The sequence below is a fragment of the Plectrocnemia conspersa genome, unplaced genomic scaffold (genome assembly GCF_051122295.1).
Source record: "Plectrocnemia conspersa isolate PC_06_02 unplaced genomic scaffold, ASM5112229v1 ptg000005l, whole genome shotgun sequence".
NCBI lineage: Eukaryota > Metazoa > Arthropoda > Insecta > Trichoptera > Polycentropodidae > Plectrocnemia > Plectrocnemia conspersa.
The window spans coordinates 21,040,719-21,059,391 of NW_028277169.1; the positions used below are offsets into that span (position 1 = coordinate 21,040,719).

The window sequence follows — 18,673 nt, forward strand, 5'->3', positions numbered from 1 at the left end:
GAGACTTAATACAGCTTTTTACTAAGAAAGGATCGGAGGAAACAATATAAGTGATGTATTGAAATAAAAGAAATATAACCCTAGCGCACAATTTATTTCATTTACAATTAAAAATCTACAAAATAACAATATTCTAGCATCAATTTTGTGGGTTTTTAATTTTTTTCCATTTTTCCAACCAATTGACCTTTCCTCGTAAAGTACGCCTACGAAGTATCTCCTCTTTGAAGTCTTCGTGCTCGTCTCTGAACAGGCCGTAATTTCTCAAATTCGTCATGAGATCTGCAGTCTCGGTGTACCTCGGGTAATAGTGTGTTATTTCTTTGTCGTACGGTAATGGTTTTGCTGAAAATAACCTAACTACTTTCATGGATTTTGGATTTGTCGGTCGAGTCACTTCGCCGAAAATGCGATTCGACAGAAACTTCATACGTTTACCGTAATTTGTGGTTAGGTTCACTAACTGAGCGTATTTTACGTAATTTGTCATTTTGTTTATCTGAAAATTTTAAATTATATTAATAAAAATTACTTTTTAGAAACGAAACACGATAAATATATATATATTAATAAAGTACATACGTCTTAACTAATAAATATAATGAAAATTTCTACAACCAATATGACAATATAACCTATGACAGGGATATCAGTGTTGCCATGCGAGTACATACGTTCATACAAGAATATTATATTTCTAAATGCATAAATAAACTTACTGCTTTATTACATTTTTGACCCTAACGTCTGCAAAAGTGGCTAACAATGTATACCTACACAAATACGTTTTAAAATTTAAAACTTAGTTTTTTATCGCAGTGCGCGTATTTATTTCCCAAACATCGGTTAAAAATAGCAATTAACTGTTACTAGTGACGTAATTTGTAATGTTATTGACGACACTGATTTAGGGTTAATTGTGATTTTTAACCAATGTTTGAAGAATAATCACACGCACGGTTATAAAATACTAAATTTTAAATTAGAGATTTTCTTAAATAAAGTTTATCAGGTGATACAGAAAAATATGAGCGATTTTTATATTAAAAAATCTAATATTGTGATTAATCAGATATTTTTACTATGGCGGCTTCTATAAATTATGTCACAAGTTTAGAAGATGTTAGTGCAATTTTGGCAATGTGAACAAAATAGAGTCAAAATAGAGTCCATGAAATCTTGTGACCTAGAGAGGGAGGGGGGGATAAAAATTCACAAAAAACTGTGACATAATTTATGGAAGCCGACTTAATCATTAGAATGGCTGTATAATTAAAAAAATATTACTGCTTCTTTTAAAACTAAAACGAAATGAGGTTCAAAATGTTGTTTCTGTAAAAATAATAATAAAATAGAGTTACATGTGTATTTATATGAAAATAAATAATTTTCATAATTATTTCAATATAACATAACAATCTGCTCAAAATTATGCACACTTTGGACAAAATGCGAAGCAATTAGTTTTGACGTTTAGCTGTCAACTTTAAGTCACAATGGCCTTTCAACGTTCTTTTAAAACCGGTAATAGGTCACTATTTATTTTTATTGAAATCCCTATTATTATGAATTTACCTTAAGTGCATAAACTATTCTTTGTAACATTAATTGCGGTAGTTAAGTCGCTGAAGAATGGTTATAACATATATTTGTTAGAAAGGAAACACATTATATTCTAATTTATTCGTATACGAAAAACTATAGAATTATTATTTTTTTATAGTTTTTTATCTGTAATGATTAAAGATGTTAGAATTTGATAATTTTTGTAAAATATTACATTTATGTATTTATTTTCGCAGAACCAGACAATGGATACAACGAAGAAACAACTAATTCTATTGAAGTAATTAAATGTAAAGTTAAGGTAAATGTAACGGTGTAATAACTACGTTTGTATTGTTTTCACAAATAAAAATACAATAATACATAAAATATTATTTCGTTTTTCAGTTAGAAGGTGTAAAAATAGAATATAACAGCAATGAAGATATTGATAATGAAGACAACATGTTCGAAGAAGGTTGTAATTATTTTTTGTCGTATACCGTTATATTTCGTTATATCTCAATTATTGATTATTATATGATTTCAGAAATGCACGATGTTAAAGATATTCTTAAAACGAATACAGTTGATGTGAACATTTTATCCCATCATACTTCTAATGCTAATTTGGAATTACATGTAAGAGTCAATATAAATATTTAAAACGTTTCTAATAAATATTATAAAAATTATATCATTTTTCAGGAAAAAGAAAGAAAAAAAGTAAAAACATGTGCCATTACAAGCAATAATATGGATATGCATAGTGATTCTTATAAATTTGAATGTAGTAAATGTGAAAAAGCATTCCCTTTTAATTATAGTTTGTTACGGCATATGAAAACGCATAGTGATATTTGTGGGTTTGAATGTCAAAATTGTGGAAAAGGTTTTAAATTTCGATATAATTTCTTACGGCATATGACAATTCATAGTGACGTCCGCGGCTTTGAATGTGAAAAATGTGATAGAAAATTCAAAACAAAAGCCAATCTTTCCGAACATATGAAAACTCATAACAACGCTTGTGATTGTGAGTGTGATAGATGTGGAAAAACATTTAAGACTCAAATTAACCTTTCACACCATATGAAAACTCATCGCAATGCTCGTGACTATGAATGTGAAAAATGCGGTAAAGCATTCAAAACTAAAAACCATCTTACAAACCATACAAAAACTCATAGCGTTGCTCGTGACTTTAAATGTGAAAAATGTGGAAAAGCATTCAAATCTAAAAACAATGTTTCACACCATATGAAATCTCATAGTGATGCTCGTGACTATGAATGTGATAAATGTGGAAAAGCATTCAAAACCAAATATAATATTTCACACCACATGAAAATTCACGATCAAGCTTTTGAATATGAATGTGATAAATGTAGCAAGACATTCAAAATGAAAGTTTACCTATTACAGCACATGAATGTTCATAGTGATTTTTGTAATTTTAAATGTGAAAAATGTAGAAAAGCGTACAAAACTAAAAGCGGTCTTTTACGCCATATGAAAACTCATAGTAACTTTAAACATGATAAATGTGCTAAAAACAACACAAACAAAAATAGACTTTAATGATTGTTGATAATTATAATTTATAACCTTTATATTTGTTTTTTATTTCATTTATATTTCTAATTTTACTGTAATAATTTTATATTAGTTGCTATGTCAATTACATATCAAACTAATTTTATTTTTATACTTTTTTCAATTACTTTTATTCATATTATTCGCCATTGGTCAGACCACTTAAAAAAATAAAGATTACATTCAATTGGGAATAAAAAACATGAATTTGTAATTGCTGAATTTATGTCATTAATGAATAAAAAGAGGGGCAGCGGGCCTAGGTTAGACCTTTGAGGAACTCTAAAAGGGGTGAAATATTTTTTCGATAATCGCTTAAATAAATATAAATAAATTACTGCATTCTTGGTGCACAATTTGTCACAATACACTATAGACAATTTTTCACTCCAAAAAATGTCTATAGTGTATCTAGCTCTAATATGGGGATATATACTTTTATATATGGCCCGCGGATTTATGATGCATTTTCAAAGTGGCCCGCAAGATCATTTGGGTTGGCTACCCCTGATCTAAAGTTTTAAAAACGGGTTGGACAATGATTTATTATACGGATGAAGTTTTATATACATAATAAGTTTGTTACAAAGGACGACGAAGCTAACGTGCCTTTTTTTTAAATAAATAAATTTTGGCGCTAAAAATATAACTTCAATTTTAGATAAATCGATCAAATGTACAAAGAGTAGTATATTGTAATCAATATATTGCTAATACATGTTCTGATATTACCGATGAATACTGTTGTACGATAATGTCCTGTTCACAGCATTACTAAATACAAGGTGGCGCAAAAAGTATAACCCTATAAGAAAATGCCGCTATGTTTGTGAATGGCAACTTATGTCATTCAGGTTTGACTGTTGTGTAGCAGAACAACGCGAAATTCTCTTTGATAAATAATGGAGCGCTATACCCCTCAAGAACGCGAAATAATTGTGGAAATCTTTTTGCGAAATTGCTTGAGTGTGATCCGAACCCAACGTGAATATCGGCGAAGATTTCGCAAACGTCAGGCACCTACTGGGACAACAATTTGACGCCTAGCGATTCAGTTAGAACAAACTGGAACAATGCAAGATTGAGTGAGTTCTGGTAGACCTCGAACAATCCGTTCGATCGACAATATCGCGCTTGTGCGACAAAGTATCGCGGAAGAGCCGGAGATGTCGAGAAGAAGACGGGCCATACAATTAGGTATTTTAAGGCGGTCTCTGCAGCGTATTTTGGGTAATTGTATTTCATGACAAATGCTCATTATTAATTAATATTTCACAAATTAACTCATAAAATATGTTAAATGCACATAGGAAATATATCTAAATCAGATTTTTTTAAGAAAATATAATATTCAAGGAACACCTCCCCTTTTTTTATTGCGACAAGCATTTTTAGATTTTTATATTAAGCAAAATAATAATTTTTCATTTTTAATAGTTACAAACGCACAAATTATACTATTGAATAAAATATTAAACTTTCTTTTTTCAGATTTCGACATTAAAAATGACAGAAAAACGTTTAACTGTAATAACACAGTTGAATGTAAAGTTAAGGTAAATACTATGTAATATCTAACTATATATAGTCCATCCAAGATGTTAGCGCTCATCATCGTTGTGTTGGAAATAAGGGTGCGTGTACGCATGCATGCATACATATACAGTTTTCCGCGAATTTGCTTACACCGATAGGAGAACATTACCAATACTAAATCAGGGCTGTTTTAAAGGTAAGGTGACCATACGTTTGAAATTGAAATAAAAATTATAATGTGATATATTTTTATTATAAATTATTGTCATGTTGTGTAATTTTGTAATAAATAAAACAATTCCTGTAATATTTTATTGCTATTTTTAAAAATATTATATTAAACAGATACATGGAGAGTGATTCCAAACTGGAGAGTGATTCAACATGGAGAGAGGATTCAACATGGAGAGTGATTCCGAAACTGGTATTATGTTTTTGAGTCAAGTATGTATATAAATAAACAAAATAAGTAAGAAAGTGATATTTTACACTTTCCTCAACAAATTAAATTAAAAAAGTAAAAATTAATTGCACCTATAATTTCACATGGTCACCCTATTATTTTTTCTCACCAATACTGTGACGATGAGCGTTCATATATTGGACGGACTGTACATATGTATGTATGTAGCACTTAAAAACATAAACCTTAATATTTTTTTAGTTAGAAGATGTAAAATACGAATATGGTATCAGCGAAACTGCCTATGTAGACAGTGTAGACGACAAGTTTGAAATTGGCTAAATTTATTTATGCTTAAAATACTGTTTCATTTTAATGTATTTCATAATATCAATGATTTCAGAAATGCACAATGTTAAAGATATACTAGAAACGACTACTATGCGTGTGGACATTTTATCCCATCAAATTTCTAATACAAATATAGAAACAAGTTGATATGTTTATAAATACTTGTATATATAAAAACCATTTTAAAATTGATTGTGAATATATTTTTAACCCGCCGCGCCGTACTTTCGTTGATCGCGCCTGGGCGCATAGCTGCTTCTCGGTTCTTATTGTTTAAAGCCATAATATAATTTGTTTACACCTTTTTTAAATATATTATTTATATTTATATTTTTTATAAATAAAATAAAATATAATTTAAACAAGAAAAAAAAATACTCAAAATACAAGTTTTGAGAAATCATAATAATATTTTTCTTATCGACGCGATTTTGTCCCATTTTATCATAACACTGACGTGACTGCGATACTTCCCTCGGTAGACTTTGACGGATAGACAGCGGCGGTGCTGCCTCGTTCTCCGTCTATTCAATACTATAATAATAATATGTAAATTAAACTATATTTCAATACTTAAGACAAATATAAGACAAATGAGATGTTGCTACGGGAGCTAAAAAAGGTCATTTTGGATTTTTTGTTCAAGAAGGACAAAAAAGGACAATCTTCCTCAAAGAAAAATGTTTGGCCATCTTATCTGGTATTCAATATTGTGAACTAAAACTGAATAAAAAAGACGACTAGAAAACAACATGAAATCATCACTCAGCAACGCAGAAGAATAAGAAAATAATAAATTATACGAAATTTCAGTAAATATTATTTGAATCAATATTTTTTTGAAATTTCCCTACCTTTACATCCTGCTCAGTATCGTGACATATTTGGACCAAAAATCAAATTCGCTTTCAGGCATATAATTCTGACGTCTATCTGTCAAAGTAAAATCGTAACAATGGCGGTTCCGCATTTTATGAAAATCGGTATTATATTTTATTTACCTTAATTTTTGTATTCATTTTTTCTTTAAGCTCTCTGTGAAAGTATATTGTTTTTTTGATAAACTTTTAATATTGTTTTTTTTTTTATTGAATACACATTGTAAATACAACATTCTTTCCCATATATTTAATACTAAATGGTTGTCGGTTTTTAGTTTAATTTGTTATGTACAGTGGAATAAACAAATAGAGGAATAAAAAATTAAATATATTGTTATTGTCATTTGAAAATTCATAGAACTTTTTAACAGTACCTTTTAAAGCTTATAATGAATAACAGAGTCTTAATTTTTAACGAATTTTACATATATTTTTATTTAGTTCTAGACGCCCGAAGCAGATTATTCACTAAAATATTATATTTCATTTTGCAGAACCTGACACTGAAATGGATAAAGAAACATTTGATTATATTAACACTATTGAATACAAAGTTAAAGTAAATGTATCGTAATATTGGACAAAGAACCCAAAAATATGTGATATAAATTGCAATTTGTTTTTTAGTTGGAAGATGTAAAATGCGAATATGATAGCAACGAAGAAACCTACAAAGATAACAAGTTCGAAATAGGTTAGATATATTTTTTAATAATGCTGCATTTTTATATTCAAGAATAACTTGGGACATAAGTTTTAAATTTATATAGACATACGTTTTTGAATGACTGCACTGTTAAATTTGAATTATTGATTAATCTTTGATTCCAGAAATGCACGACGTTAAAGATATACTTACAGCGAATACTATATATGCGGACAATTTATCTCATCAAGTTTCTAATACCAATATAGAAACACATGTAAGAGTCAATTATATTACGTAAATAAATATGTTCAACTTGTTCAACATATAAAAGTTGTAATTTATTTTTAGAAACAAGAAAGAGAAAAATGTGATACCAATATTTCTTATGAATTTAAATGTAACAAATGTAAGAAATCATTTGAAACCAAAAGCAATCTTTCAGCACATAAGAAAATTCATGGCGATTCGTATGAATTTAAGTGTGAAAAATGTTTAAAAATATTTGAATGTAAATATAAACTTTTACAGCATATGACAACTCATAGTAATACTCATACCTTTGAATGTAATATATGTAGAAAAGTATTTAAATCTAAAGACAATGTGTCACACCATATAAAAACTCATAGTAACAAACGGGACTTTGAATGTAAAATATGTGGAAAAACATTTAAAACTAAAATTAATATTTCAAACCATATAAAAACCCATAGTGATATTCGTAGCTTTGAATGTGAAGTATGTAGAAAAGCATTCAAAACCAAAGGCAATCTTACATTGCATATGATTTTTCATAGTGATGCTCGTGACTTTGGATGTCAAAAATGTGGAAAATCATTTAAAACTAAATCTAATCTTTCACGTCATACGATAATAATTCACAGTGATGCTCGTGACTATGAATGTGAAAAATGTAGCAAAACATTTAAAACTAAAACCAATCTTTCACATCATATGAAAACTCACAGTGCTGTTCGTGACTTTGAATGTCAAAATTGTGAAAAACGTTTTAAATTTCGATATAATTTCTTACGGCATATGACAATTCATAGTGACGTCCGCGGCTTTGAATGTGAAAAATGTGATAGAAAATTCAAAACAAAAGCCAATCTTTCCGAACATATGAAAACTCATAACAACGCTTGTGATTGTGAGTGTGATAGATGTGGAAAAACTTTCAAGACTCAAATTAACCTTTCACACCATATGAAAACTCATCGCAATGCTCGTGACTATGAATGTGAAAAATGCGGTAAAGCATTCAAAACTAAAAACCATCTTACACACCATACAAAAACTCATAGCGTTGCTCGTGACTTTAAATGTGAAAAATGTGGAAAAGCATTCAAATCTAAATACAATGTTTCACACCATATGAAATCTCATAGTGATGCTCGTGACTATGAATGTGATAAATGTGGAAAAGCATTCAAAACCAAATATAATATTTCACACCACATGAAAATTCACGATCAAGCTTTTGAATATGAATGTGATAAATGTAGCAAGACATTCAAAATGAAAGACCATCTTACACACCATACAAAAACTCATAGCGTTGCTCGTGACTTTAAATGTGAAAAATGTGGAAAAGCATTCAAATCTAAATACAATGTTTCACACCATATGAAATCTCATAGTGATGCTCGTGACTATGAATGTGATAAATGTGGAAAAGCATTCAAAACCAAATATAATATTTCACACCACATGAAAATTCACGATCAAGCTTTTGAATATGAATGTGATAAATGTAGCAAGACATTCAAAATGAAAGTTTACCTATTACAGCACATGAATGTTCATAGTGATTTTTGTAATTTTAAATGTGAAAAATGTAGAAAAGCGTACAAAACTAAAAGCGGTCTTTTACGCCATATGAAAACTCATAGTAACTTTAAACATGATAAATGTGCTAAAAACAACACAAACAAAAATAGACTTTAATGATTGTTGATAATTATAATTTATAACCTTTATATTTGTTTTTTATTTCATTTATATTTCTAATTTTACTGTAATAATTTTATATTAGTTGGAAAATCATTTAAAACTAAAACTAATCTTTCACGTCATACAATAATAATTCATAGTGATGCTATTGACTATGAATGTGAAAAATGTAGCAAAACATTTAAAACTAAAACCAATCTTTCACATCATATGAAAACTCACAGTGCTGTTCGTGACTTTGAATGTCAAAAATGCGGAAAAGCATTCAAATCTAAAAATAATAAAACACACCATATGAAAACTCACAGCGACGTTAATGACTTTGAATGCGAAAAATGTGGAAAAACATTCAAAATGAAAGTTTACATCTTACAGCATATGAATATGCATAATGATTATTCTAATTTTAAATGTGAAAATTGTGGAAAAGCATATAAATCCAAGAGCGGTCTTCTACATCATATGAAAACTCGTTGCGATTTTAATGCGGTATAAAGATGGTTCTCAGATAACAACACATTCAAAACGAAACAACTACATATTGATGATTGTAATTTTATTGTATAATATGTTATTATTTTCATGTCTGTTTATATATGTATCTGTATTTGTGATACCTCATTTATATTTATTGTTTCTCTGTTAATATAAATTTATGTTTGAATTATGACTATTATTATTTATTATATTAATCATTACATAAAAATGTACATAAAGATTTTTTATTTATTTTAATCGAGAATATTTATTAAACAAACATTTAACGGGATGTTTTAAACATAATGTTGAATATTTTAAAGTTATGTTAAATCATCAGTTTTAGAAACAACGAACTACAAACCTAATCACGTAATCATTGAATCCACTACATTATGGGTATTTGTCATCGTCATAGATTAAAGAACAAATTTGGATGTGAATAGAGTTTTGACGTTTCCGTGTGATTTGTCACAAGCTTTCTATAAAATTATAAGTCGCTTTTCCACTAGTAATCTGGCATCAATCAAAATTAAGCAGTTCAAAATTAACTCTTACTGTGTAGTTCCTTTATTTTTCTGGTCAAATGTGTGACATTGAAACTGTCCATTGATTGCTCATCAACTAAGGTCTTCACACTGTTTTCATATCGTATCGCTCGTCATTAATCGGACGTTTACTTAAATTAGCTCCAATAGTGGAAGTAATTAAGCTAATTGTGAAAAAAATGGATGCAAAATTTGCTTCACAAGCAAATATTATTATGGAACAGCAAACATTAATCGCTGAGCTGAAAGGTCTGCTTAAAATCTAAGTTGCAACCCAACATCAGTCCACGAGATTAACAAAAAATTGATCGTAAAATTCGTGAACTCGAGGACAAGCTATGCGATGGTAAGTGGCTCGATTTCCCCGTCACCGATACGTCCTGTTTCTCGACAACGATACGCTTCAGTACCATCCAATGCTGTAGAGAAGATCCCAACGCCCCTGTCTGATGTTTCGCCAGATGCCTGGAACAAAGTTAAGAAGAGGAGTAAACAATCGCGCACTAAGTTTCTTTGCGGGTCCGGCCAACAGGATGTACAACTTAGACCAGCAACCAAAATGAGGCATGTGCATATGCTCTATTTGTACCCGGAAACAACTGAGGATGCAGTTTGTACATATTTTAAAACAAAACTCCCTTCGCGTGAAGTGTCAACCTTAAAAATCGTAACAAAAGGTATACTTTATGCATCATTTAAGATTTATGCATCATTTAAGATTAAGATTTAAGATTCAAGTTTTCTTCTGTACGCAGATACACATACACGACGTATGTGATAAATCTTCCAAGATGCTCGGATTTGTTATGAGGAACGCCTTTCACGTTGACGATTCGTCTATTATTCGCGTCCTTTGTGGCACCTTAGTACGTAGCATACTTGAACCGGAATTTATTATTTGGAATCCCCGAATATTCAAATACTCCCTTTTGGTCCAAAAGATTTTTAAGATACCTTTATAAAAAATAATAATTGGTTATTATCCGTTCTTATATCCTAGCGCCTTTCTTTTAGGAGTGTTGGTGTACGATTCTTCGAGTTATCGCAGAAAGTTGTATATCGCTAAGCATTTCTTCAAACTACTGAAGGGTTTTGTTGACAATCCAGCTATTCTCGAAAAATTCCAGAATTGGTTTTCTGAACGTCTTCGAGAATCACGATCCCGTCCTCTTTTGATACCCGTTGGAGCTAGGACTTCTGCATTTGACGACTCGCCTATGGCTGTCACCATCCGGCTCCTTAATACGCTGGCATTGCACATTTACCTGTTTAATGTCAGCTACGAGGAACTGGTCCGGTTCGTATCATATTAATATTTTATGATTTTTTTTGTTTGCTTCTTTATATGTATTATTTTATTATATATTTTTTTTTGTGTATTGAAATAATGCAATTATTGTTTTCGACCATCGTGACGTATTGGGACTACCTGTTATGTTATGATTGCTTGCTGCACAATGTCTTAATTTAACTTTAATATTTTCGTTACTCTTATTATTCAGTCGTTAATGCGTACGCCAGGTAAATGGTCGTAATTCTCTTATTTTTATAGGGTTTAGAATATATAGAAGTTACACTGAAAAGACAAAATGAAACAGAAGGCTGCATATTTAAAAATATTTTTTTCTCAGGAGATGTGATGACGGTGGTAAATAAGAAATTGGTGAACTACACATGCAAATATTTATTATTTTTTAACGTTACATGGTTAGATATATGTACATGTGTTGCAGTCACTGGATTCTTGTGTGATTAAAGTAAACCTCACGATACTTCTCTCTAGCAATGTAATATTGCGAGTCACTATATTATTATTTTATTGAAATGATTACATTTTATAAGGAAGCCAAAGGCGCCGACTAATGAAATATCGGTGTCACGCTGCCACTGAAGAAATGATGGTCTGTGTCGGTTTTGATTGACGCTTTGCATCAAATCTGCTATATGTGCAGTGGCGTCTACAACGTCACGTTGTAGCGTCAGTTAGCCTCAGTCACAACAACGTTGTGCTTCAGTGTGATTAAAATAGCCGATATTATTTTTTTAATCTTGCCCTGGGTATATTTTTTCAGCGAAAGGTTACAATAGCGAATTTGTTTCTGTTTATGGCGATGTCGTTAATAAAGAAATGGAAGGTAGTGTTATAATAAAAAACAGCTTTTAAATAATAATTGAATAACTTTTTTTGCATATTTGAGTAGATATATGTCGCGAAAGATTGTATTTAGATTTAAATGCTTTTCCACATTTAGCACATTCAAAATTACAACTATTACCATGAATTTTCATATGCATCGTGAGGTCGTTTTTAGTTTTGAATGCTTTTACACATTTTTTACAATAAAATTCATGAGAAAAATTATGCATTTTTGTATGACGTAAAAGTTGAATTTTAATCTTAAATGCTTTTCCGCATTTATCGCATTTAAAGCTACGAGTATCACTATGAATTCTCATATGTACCGAGAGTTGACTTTTAGTTTTAAATGCTTTTCCACATTTTTCACAATCAAAGTCTCGAGCGTCACTGTGACTTATCTCATGACGTAAGAGTTGAATTTTAATTTTAAACGCTTTTCCACATTTTGCACATTCAAAGTCGCAAGCTTCACTATGAATTTTCATATGAACCGAAAGTATGCCTTTAGTTTTAAATGCTTTCCCACATTTTTCACATTTAAAATCACAAGCATTAATATGAACTTTCATATGTTCTGAGAGATGACTTTTAGTTTTGAACGCTTTTCCACATTTTTCACATTCAAAGTTACGATTCCAACTGTGAGTTTTGATGTGATCATAAATTTGTCCTTTAGTTTTGAATGATTTTTCACATATATCACATTCGAAATCACGAGCATTGTTGTGAATTTTCAAATGTTGTAAAAAAAATTTCTTTGTTTTTAATGCTTTTCCACATTTTTTACATTCAAAATCAGTAGCATTGCTATGAATCTTCATATGCTCTGAAAGTATGCTTTTCAACTTGAATGCTTTTCCACATTTTTTACATTCAAAGTTACGAGCATCACTGTGGGTTACCGTATGCGCCGAGTATATGCTTTTAGTTTTGAACGCTTTTCCACATTTGTTACATTCAAATTTATAAGAATCATGCTTATTTATGTCACCATATTTAACAATGGCGCGTTTTTCTTTCACTCGTTTCTAAAATATAAATTTGATTTGTTAGATAAGTTGTTAATATTAAAATATGTAGAAATCTAAATCTATTTTACTATTATTTGCGTCATCACTTCCACTTTTTTTATTTGATGAGATAAAACGTCTTCATCATTCGCATTCATTATATAAATACTATTTTTAACATCGTGCATTTCTGAAATCATATATCGAGAATTGAAATATATTAAAATGTAATATTGTACATGATAAAAATATGTCTAACCGATTTCGAACATGTCGTCTACATTATCTAAATTTGTATCTTTACTGCTGTCATGTTCGTGTTTCACATCCTTTAACTAGAAGTAAACACAGTATTTAAAAACAATTTGTTTATAAATTTTACATTACATTTACCATTACTTTATACTCAACTGTGTTACTAGAGTAAAAGTTTTCTTGATCATTTTCAATGTTGGGTTCTGCAAAAGTAAAATTTGAAAGTTATTACTAACTTTATTTACATATATATTTTATAATCCATAATAGAAAGTACAAATTAGATCCAAAAAATATATAAAACCCAACTAAAACATTTATTACTGGGTATTGTTTATAATTTGCCTGTTTTATGCACTTCAGTTTAATTCTTTCAAAGCGATCTTGAATACTATTAAATAGTTTATGAACTACAGTTAGTTATCCTGTTGGTTATTTTCGTGATCCTTATAAATCTGTATACCATGAATTTTGTTGGTAAGCTAATTTATAATGTCACCGAGAAGTGACTGGGAGGAAAACTGGTGGGGTCCAATTATTACCTTCATACACTCAAACATACATTTCAAGTGAACAAATAGATGGTTTCAAAGAGTTAAATAGCATTGCACATATACAACAACGATATTAAATACAATAAAATGGATTGTTGTAATACCAGTTTTGAAAAACTGATGCAACGCCATTGCAATTCGGCGTTGACAGATAAACGTCAAAATCATAAACAACGAGCAATTTTTGATCAAAATATGATTAAATTTTGAGCAGGTTTTAAAATGGAGGGATAAGTGTTGCATGAAAATTGCACAATATAAATTAAAAATTGCAATGTAAATTGCTTTTTTTATATTTATTTTAAAAGAATTATATCGGAATCGTTTGACTGATTAGATTATTAATTCATTTGCGAGCAGGCCATACAAGAAGAAAGAATAAGCCGAAGTAAATAACCGGGGTCCGGATAGGGATGTGCCGGCGAAAAAACATGTTTTTTTAGGTGAGAATAAACGGCGATTAGAAAATTTAAAGAACAAAAATAAAATAAAAACAGATTGACACATTTTTATATAAAAACATTGCAACACTTAGTTGAATCAGGGCCGACCCTAGGTTATTTGGCGCCCCAGGCAAAAACTAAATCTGCGCATTCCCCCCCTTTCCCCTAATAATACTTCAATAACTCATTACAGGAGCGCAAAAATATATTTCAAATTAAAGTAATTTATTATTATATTTGATACCATACTCTTTTTTGCGATTGTGGGTATTTAAGAATTTGTAGTTTATTTTTCGTCGCGATTTTTTACGCGTGAAATAATCTAAAGAGTACCCTGTAGTATATACAAAAAAAATATCAGATTATATTCTTTAACAATATTGTTTGATAATTTTAAGTGAATATTGCGCCTTTTATTGGTATCACGACCAGATCTAGCGCTCCAGGCGACCGCCTGTACTGCCTGCCCCTCGGGCCGGCTCTGAGTTGAATGAAAACTATTTTGTATGGTGGCAGTACTATGTAGCATCGATGGCCACAAAGTATGGATGGTATAAGCTGTTGGCAGCCACAACGGTCTCAGATACAAGAAATATTTTTGTAAATTGCTACAAAATTATTTTATTTTTAGATAACGTGTTTGTAATTGCACTGTTGATACATTTAATTTACTATATTAGTATTTATGTACTAGGATTTTGTATTGCACTATATAAATAGATGTCAAATAAATGTTAGTTTTTGACAGCCAAATAATTGTATGAAAGCTTTTATTATATTTAAATATGTTGAGTTTATGTTCTATGATATTTGCTAAGCTAAATGATTAACTATATGTAATATTATATTATTATTTTTCAGCCTCTTTTTAAAACACATTTTTACCTATAAATTCAACAAAATTAAGTTTCCAAAATTCTCTGTTTTGTACCAAAGATCCTGGCTTTTTCTAATTTTTCTTTCCCGTTCAAAATTCTTGATTTTTCCCATCACTAGGTCCGGATCATTTTTTATAAAGTGAATTATAAAAAATGAAATCTCATTATGTAAGTTAGTAGTATTTTTTTAAATGTTTTTTGAAGTTGAGTTGTTTTAGTAATCACATATTAGTTGTAACAAGTAATACCACGATTTTTTTATTGGATAATAAGGAAAGGGAGATTTTTTTTTTTAGTAAAAACATTTTTGTTCGAAAAATTTTATTCAAAGAAAACAATTGGAACATTGGCAAGAGTTTTTATGTTTCACTATATATTTAACATTCAAATTCACGAATATTAGGCTTATATATGATTTTCTATATTCAAAGTTATAAGAAAATAAATTATAAGGACTGATTTTACTTTTAAATGCTTTTGCACATTTTTTACATTTAATGTTACGCTCACTATGATATTTCTATTGTGTAAAAAAAGTTTTTAAATTTAATAATTTTTTATATATCACTTACAAGCATCGTCATGTCGCGAAAGATTGTATTTAGTTTTGAATGCTTTTCCACATTTATCACATTCAAAGTCACGAGCATCGCTATGAATTTTTATATGCGCTGATAAGTGACTTTTAGCTTTGAATGCTTTTCCGCATTTTTCACAGTCAAAATCACGAGCATCACTATGAATGATAGTATGTCGTAAAAGTTGATTTTTAATTTTAAAAGCTTTTCCACATGTATCACATTCAAAGTCACGAGCGTCGCTATGTATTTTCATATGAGTTGAGAGGCGACTTTTAGTTTTGAAAGCTTTTCCACATATTTCACAATTTAAGTCACGAGCATCACTATGAATTGTTATATGTCGTAAATATTGAATTTTAATTTTAAACGCTTTTCCACATATTTCACATTCAAAGTTGCGGGCCCCGTTGTGAGTTTTGATATGTTCATAAATTCGTCCTTTGGTTTTAAATAATTTTCCACAAATTTCACATTCAAAGTCACGAGCATCACTATGAGACTTCAAATGCCGTAAAAGTAGACTCTGAAGTTTAAACGCTTTTCCACATTTTCCACATACATAGTTAAGAGTTCCACTACGGGTTTTTAAATGGTAGTAAATTTCTCCTTTAGTTCTAAATAATTTTCCACAATTATTACATTCAAAATCACGAGCATCGCTATGAATTTTCATATGTCGTGAAAAATTTCTTTTCGTTACGAATGTTTTGCCACATTTTTCACATTCAAAGTCACGAGTATAGCTATGAGTTTGTATATGATGTAAGAGATCGTTTTTAGTTCTGTATGCTTTTCCACATTTTTTACATTCAAAGTCACGAGCATCGCTATGAATTTTCATATGCTCTAAAAGTATGCTTTTATATTTATATGCTTTTTCACATAGTTTACATTCAAAGTTACGAGTGTCATTATGTGTTATCATATGTTGTGAAATATTTTTTCTTGATTTAAAAGATTTACCACAAGTATCGCATTCAAAGTCGCAAGCGTCGCTGTGGGTTTGTGTATGCTGTGTAAGATCGTATTTAGTTTTAAATGCTTTATTACATTTTTCACATCCAAAGTCACGAGCTTCACTATGGGATAGCATATGTCGTAAGAGGATATTTTTAAACTTAAATGCCTTTTCACATATATCACATTCAAACTTACGAATATGACTATGTGTTTTCATATGCACTGAAAGTATTGTTTTAGTTTTCAATACTTTACCACATTTGTTACATTCAAATTCATAAGAAGTAAAATGCTTATCTACTTTACCATGATGAAGAATATCATGTTTTTCTTCCTTTTGTTTCTAAAATTTTAATTTTATTAGTAAGATAAATTGTAAATGCATAAATATATAGAAATATAATTAAATTTAACTATTACTTGCATTGCCACTTCAACATTTGATATTTGGTGAGATAAATTGGTCACACCAATTATATTAATTTTAGGTATATTATTTTTAACATCGTGTGTTTCTGAAATCATATAATAATTAATAATTTAAATACTATATTACCACTTGATATCCGGTACGCGATTACACGTAATGATAAATAAAAAATATAATTATAAATTGCATAAAAAATAGCTACTATTAGCATTTTCATTTGTATCAAAATTATTGGACTATTCCTAAAATTTTGATACAAATGATATTGTTCTGAATCTGAAAAACATTTATGAATAGTCCACAATTCAAATTAGCGATAATTTCGCCAACATAATGACAACATACAGTTAAATAATAAGAAATGGCTATCTAGGATATCATTTGAAACAAGGATGCCTTTTTCAGGAATGAATTTAAAATCTCATTATAATAAAAATGTTATAAATTACAAAACTAAACGTGTTTCACGACTTTGCTATATTTGAAAAAATAGGTTAACTGCGTTGAAGTAGCAATGTAGATTTCTGCTCCATAAATAACAAATATTTACAAGTGATGGGAGTAGACAATCAAAATTTTAACCATCACAGTACGAAAAAAGTTACAACTTCGTTTTCCGCTCTTAACTGATGAGTGTTGTTAAAGAAGATTCTCACTCCAGTATTCTGTGTTAAAGTGTTAAATATAACATAATATATTATGTAAATATGTCTAACCTATTTCGAACAAGTCATCTACATTGTCTATAGATGTATCTTCACTGCTTTCGAATTCGCATTTTACATCTTTCAACTAGAAATAAATGAAGTATTTGAGATTACAAATATGTTTTAAAGTGTCACATTTTATTTACCTCATCTTTATATTCAATTTTGATAACAGGAGCGTATGTTTCTCTGTCGTTTTCAGTATCAGGCTCTGTAAACGTGAAGTATAATATTTAAAAATATATTAGTTTGGGTGTCTCTAATTACTAAATAAAAATATTTCTAAAAATCAACAATGAATTAAAATAGCCATGCAAATTAAAATTTCTGGCTTCGCTTCTGATCAACACGAGAAATAATAAGAAAACTTCAGTTGTTAAGTGTCAGTCTACATTGGATTTCTAGTCTAAAATATTTAGATTTAATCCAATAATAAAGATAGGAACGGTTTCGAAGAGAGCTAAAGAACAATGTGTTTAATTGATTACATGGTTTAAAATAATAAAATAGATTGTCATAATACCGGTTTTGAAAAAATGTGACGTCGCCATTGTAACCTGTGTTGACAGATAAACGTCAAAATCATAACAAACCACTGGATTTGTTATTTGGTCTAAATATGATTAATCTTTGAGCAGGGAAAAAAATAATCTATAGTATCAATTTAAAAATTATATCCTGTGTATAAAATACTCCTGTATTCTTAGATTCTGAAACAATGTAAGTAAGTTTAGTATAATTTGTTTCTTATTGTTGATTGCATTTTAGTGTTGACA

General features: G+C 29.5%; 5 protein-coding genes across 15 annotated transcripts; 2 read left to right on the forward strand and 3 right to left on the reverse strand.

Annotated features, from left to right (window-relative positions):
- Positions 1-75: 75 nt before the first annotated feature.
- On the reverse strand, positions 76-721 carry mRpS33 (mitochondrial ribosomal protein S33). The gene is made up of 2 exons (XM_088186581.1): positions 583-721; positions 76-499 (listed from the first exon to the last, which is right to left on the reverse strand). The coding sequence occupies exon 2, from the start codon at positions 488-490 to the stop codon at positions 140-142; it is 351 nt and encodes a 116-aa protein (XP_088042707.1). The 5' UTR covers positions 491-499; positions 583-721; the 3' UTR covers positions 76-139.
- Positions 722-1,431: 710 nt separating this feature from the next.
- Positions 1,432-3,158, forward strand: LOC148235141 (uncharacterized). 2 transcript variants are annotated; one of them, XM_088186552.1, is made up of 5 exons: positions 1,432-1,524; positions 1,803-1,867; positions 1,954-2,023; positions 2,096-2,187; positions 2,254-3,158. In XM_088186552.1, exons 1-5 carry the CDS (start codon positions 1,497-1,499, stop codon positions 3,124-3,126), a joined length of 1,128 nt encoding a protein of 375 aa, XP_088042678.1. In that variant the 5' UTR covers positions 1,432-1,496; the 3' UTR covers positions 3,127-3,158. The 2 variants fall into 2 exon arrangements, with proteins under 2 accessions (XP_088042678.1, XP_088042679.1); XM_088186553.1 differs by having other exon boundaries at positions 1,460-1,531.
- A 3,159-nt stretch (positions 3,159-6,317) lies between these two features.
- Positions 6,318-9,578, forward strand: LOC148235142 (uncharacterized). The gene is made up of 5 exons (XM_088186519.1): positions 6,318-6,414; positions 6,807-6,871; positions 6,940-7,006; positions 7,144-7,235; positions 7,310-9,578. Exons 1-5 carry the CDS (start codon positions 6,387-6,389, stop codon positions 8,906-8,908), a joined length of 1,851 nt encoding a protein of 616 aa, XP_088042645.1. The 5' UTR covers positions 6,318-6,386; the 3' UTR covers positions 8,909-9,578.
- On the reverse strand, positions 6,687-18,486 carry LOC148235143 (uncharacterized). Of its 5 annotated transcripts, XM_088186535.1 has the most exons (5): positions 18,421-18,486; positions 18,044-18,108; positions 17,907-17,982; positions 17,181-17,275; positions 15,524-17,103 (listed from the first exon to the last, which is right to left on the reverse strand). In XM_088186535.1, the coding sequence occupies exons 1-5, from the start codon at positions 18,446-18,448 to the stop codon at positions 15,784-15,786; spliced, it is 1,584 nt and encodes a 527-aa protein (XP_088042661.1). In that variant the 5' UTR covers positions 18,449-18,486; the 3' UTR covers positions 15,524-15,783. The 5 variants fall into 5 exon arrangements, with proteins under 5 accessions (XP_088042665.1, XP_088042663.1, XP_088042661.1 ...); XM_088186539.1 differs by lacking the exons at positions 15,524-17,103; positions 17,181-17,275 and adding an exon at positions 6,687-6,815; XM_088186537.1 differs by lacking the exons at positions 15,524-17,103; positions 17,181-17,275 and adding an exon at positions 10,220-10,404.
- Positions 11,604-14,276, reverse strand: LOC148235144 (uncharacterized). 6 transcript variants are annotated; one of them, XM_088186545.1, is made up of 5 exons: positions 14,003-14,276; positions 13,501-13,547; positions 13,349-13,424; positions 13,179-13,279; positions 11,604-13,107 (listed from the first exon to the last, which is right to left on the reverse strand). In XM_088186545.1, the coding sequence occupies exons 1-5, from the start codon at positions 14,139-14,141 to the stop codon at positions 12,100-12,102; spliced, it is 1,371 nt and encodes a 456-aa protein (XP_088042671.1). In that variant the 5' UTR covers positions 14,142-14,276; the 3' UTR covers positions 11,604-12,099. The 6 variants fall into 6 exon arrangements, with proteins under 6 accessions (XP_088042671.1, XP_088042670.1, XP_088042673.1 ...); XM_088186544.1 differs by having other exon boundaries at positions 13,489-13,547; XM_088186547.1 differs by having other exon boundaries at positions 13,907-14,069.
- Positions 18,487-18,673: the final 187 nt, after the last annotated feature.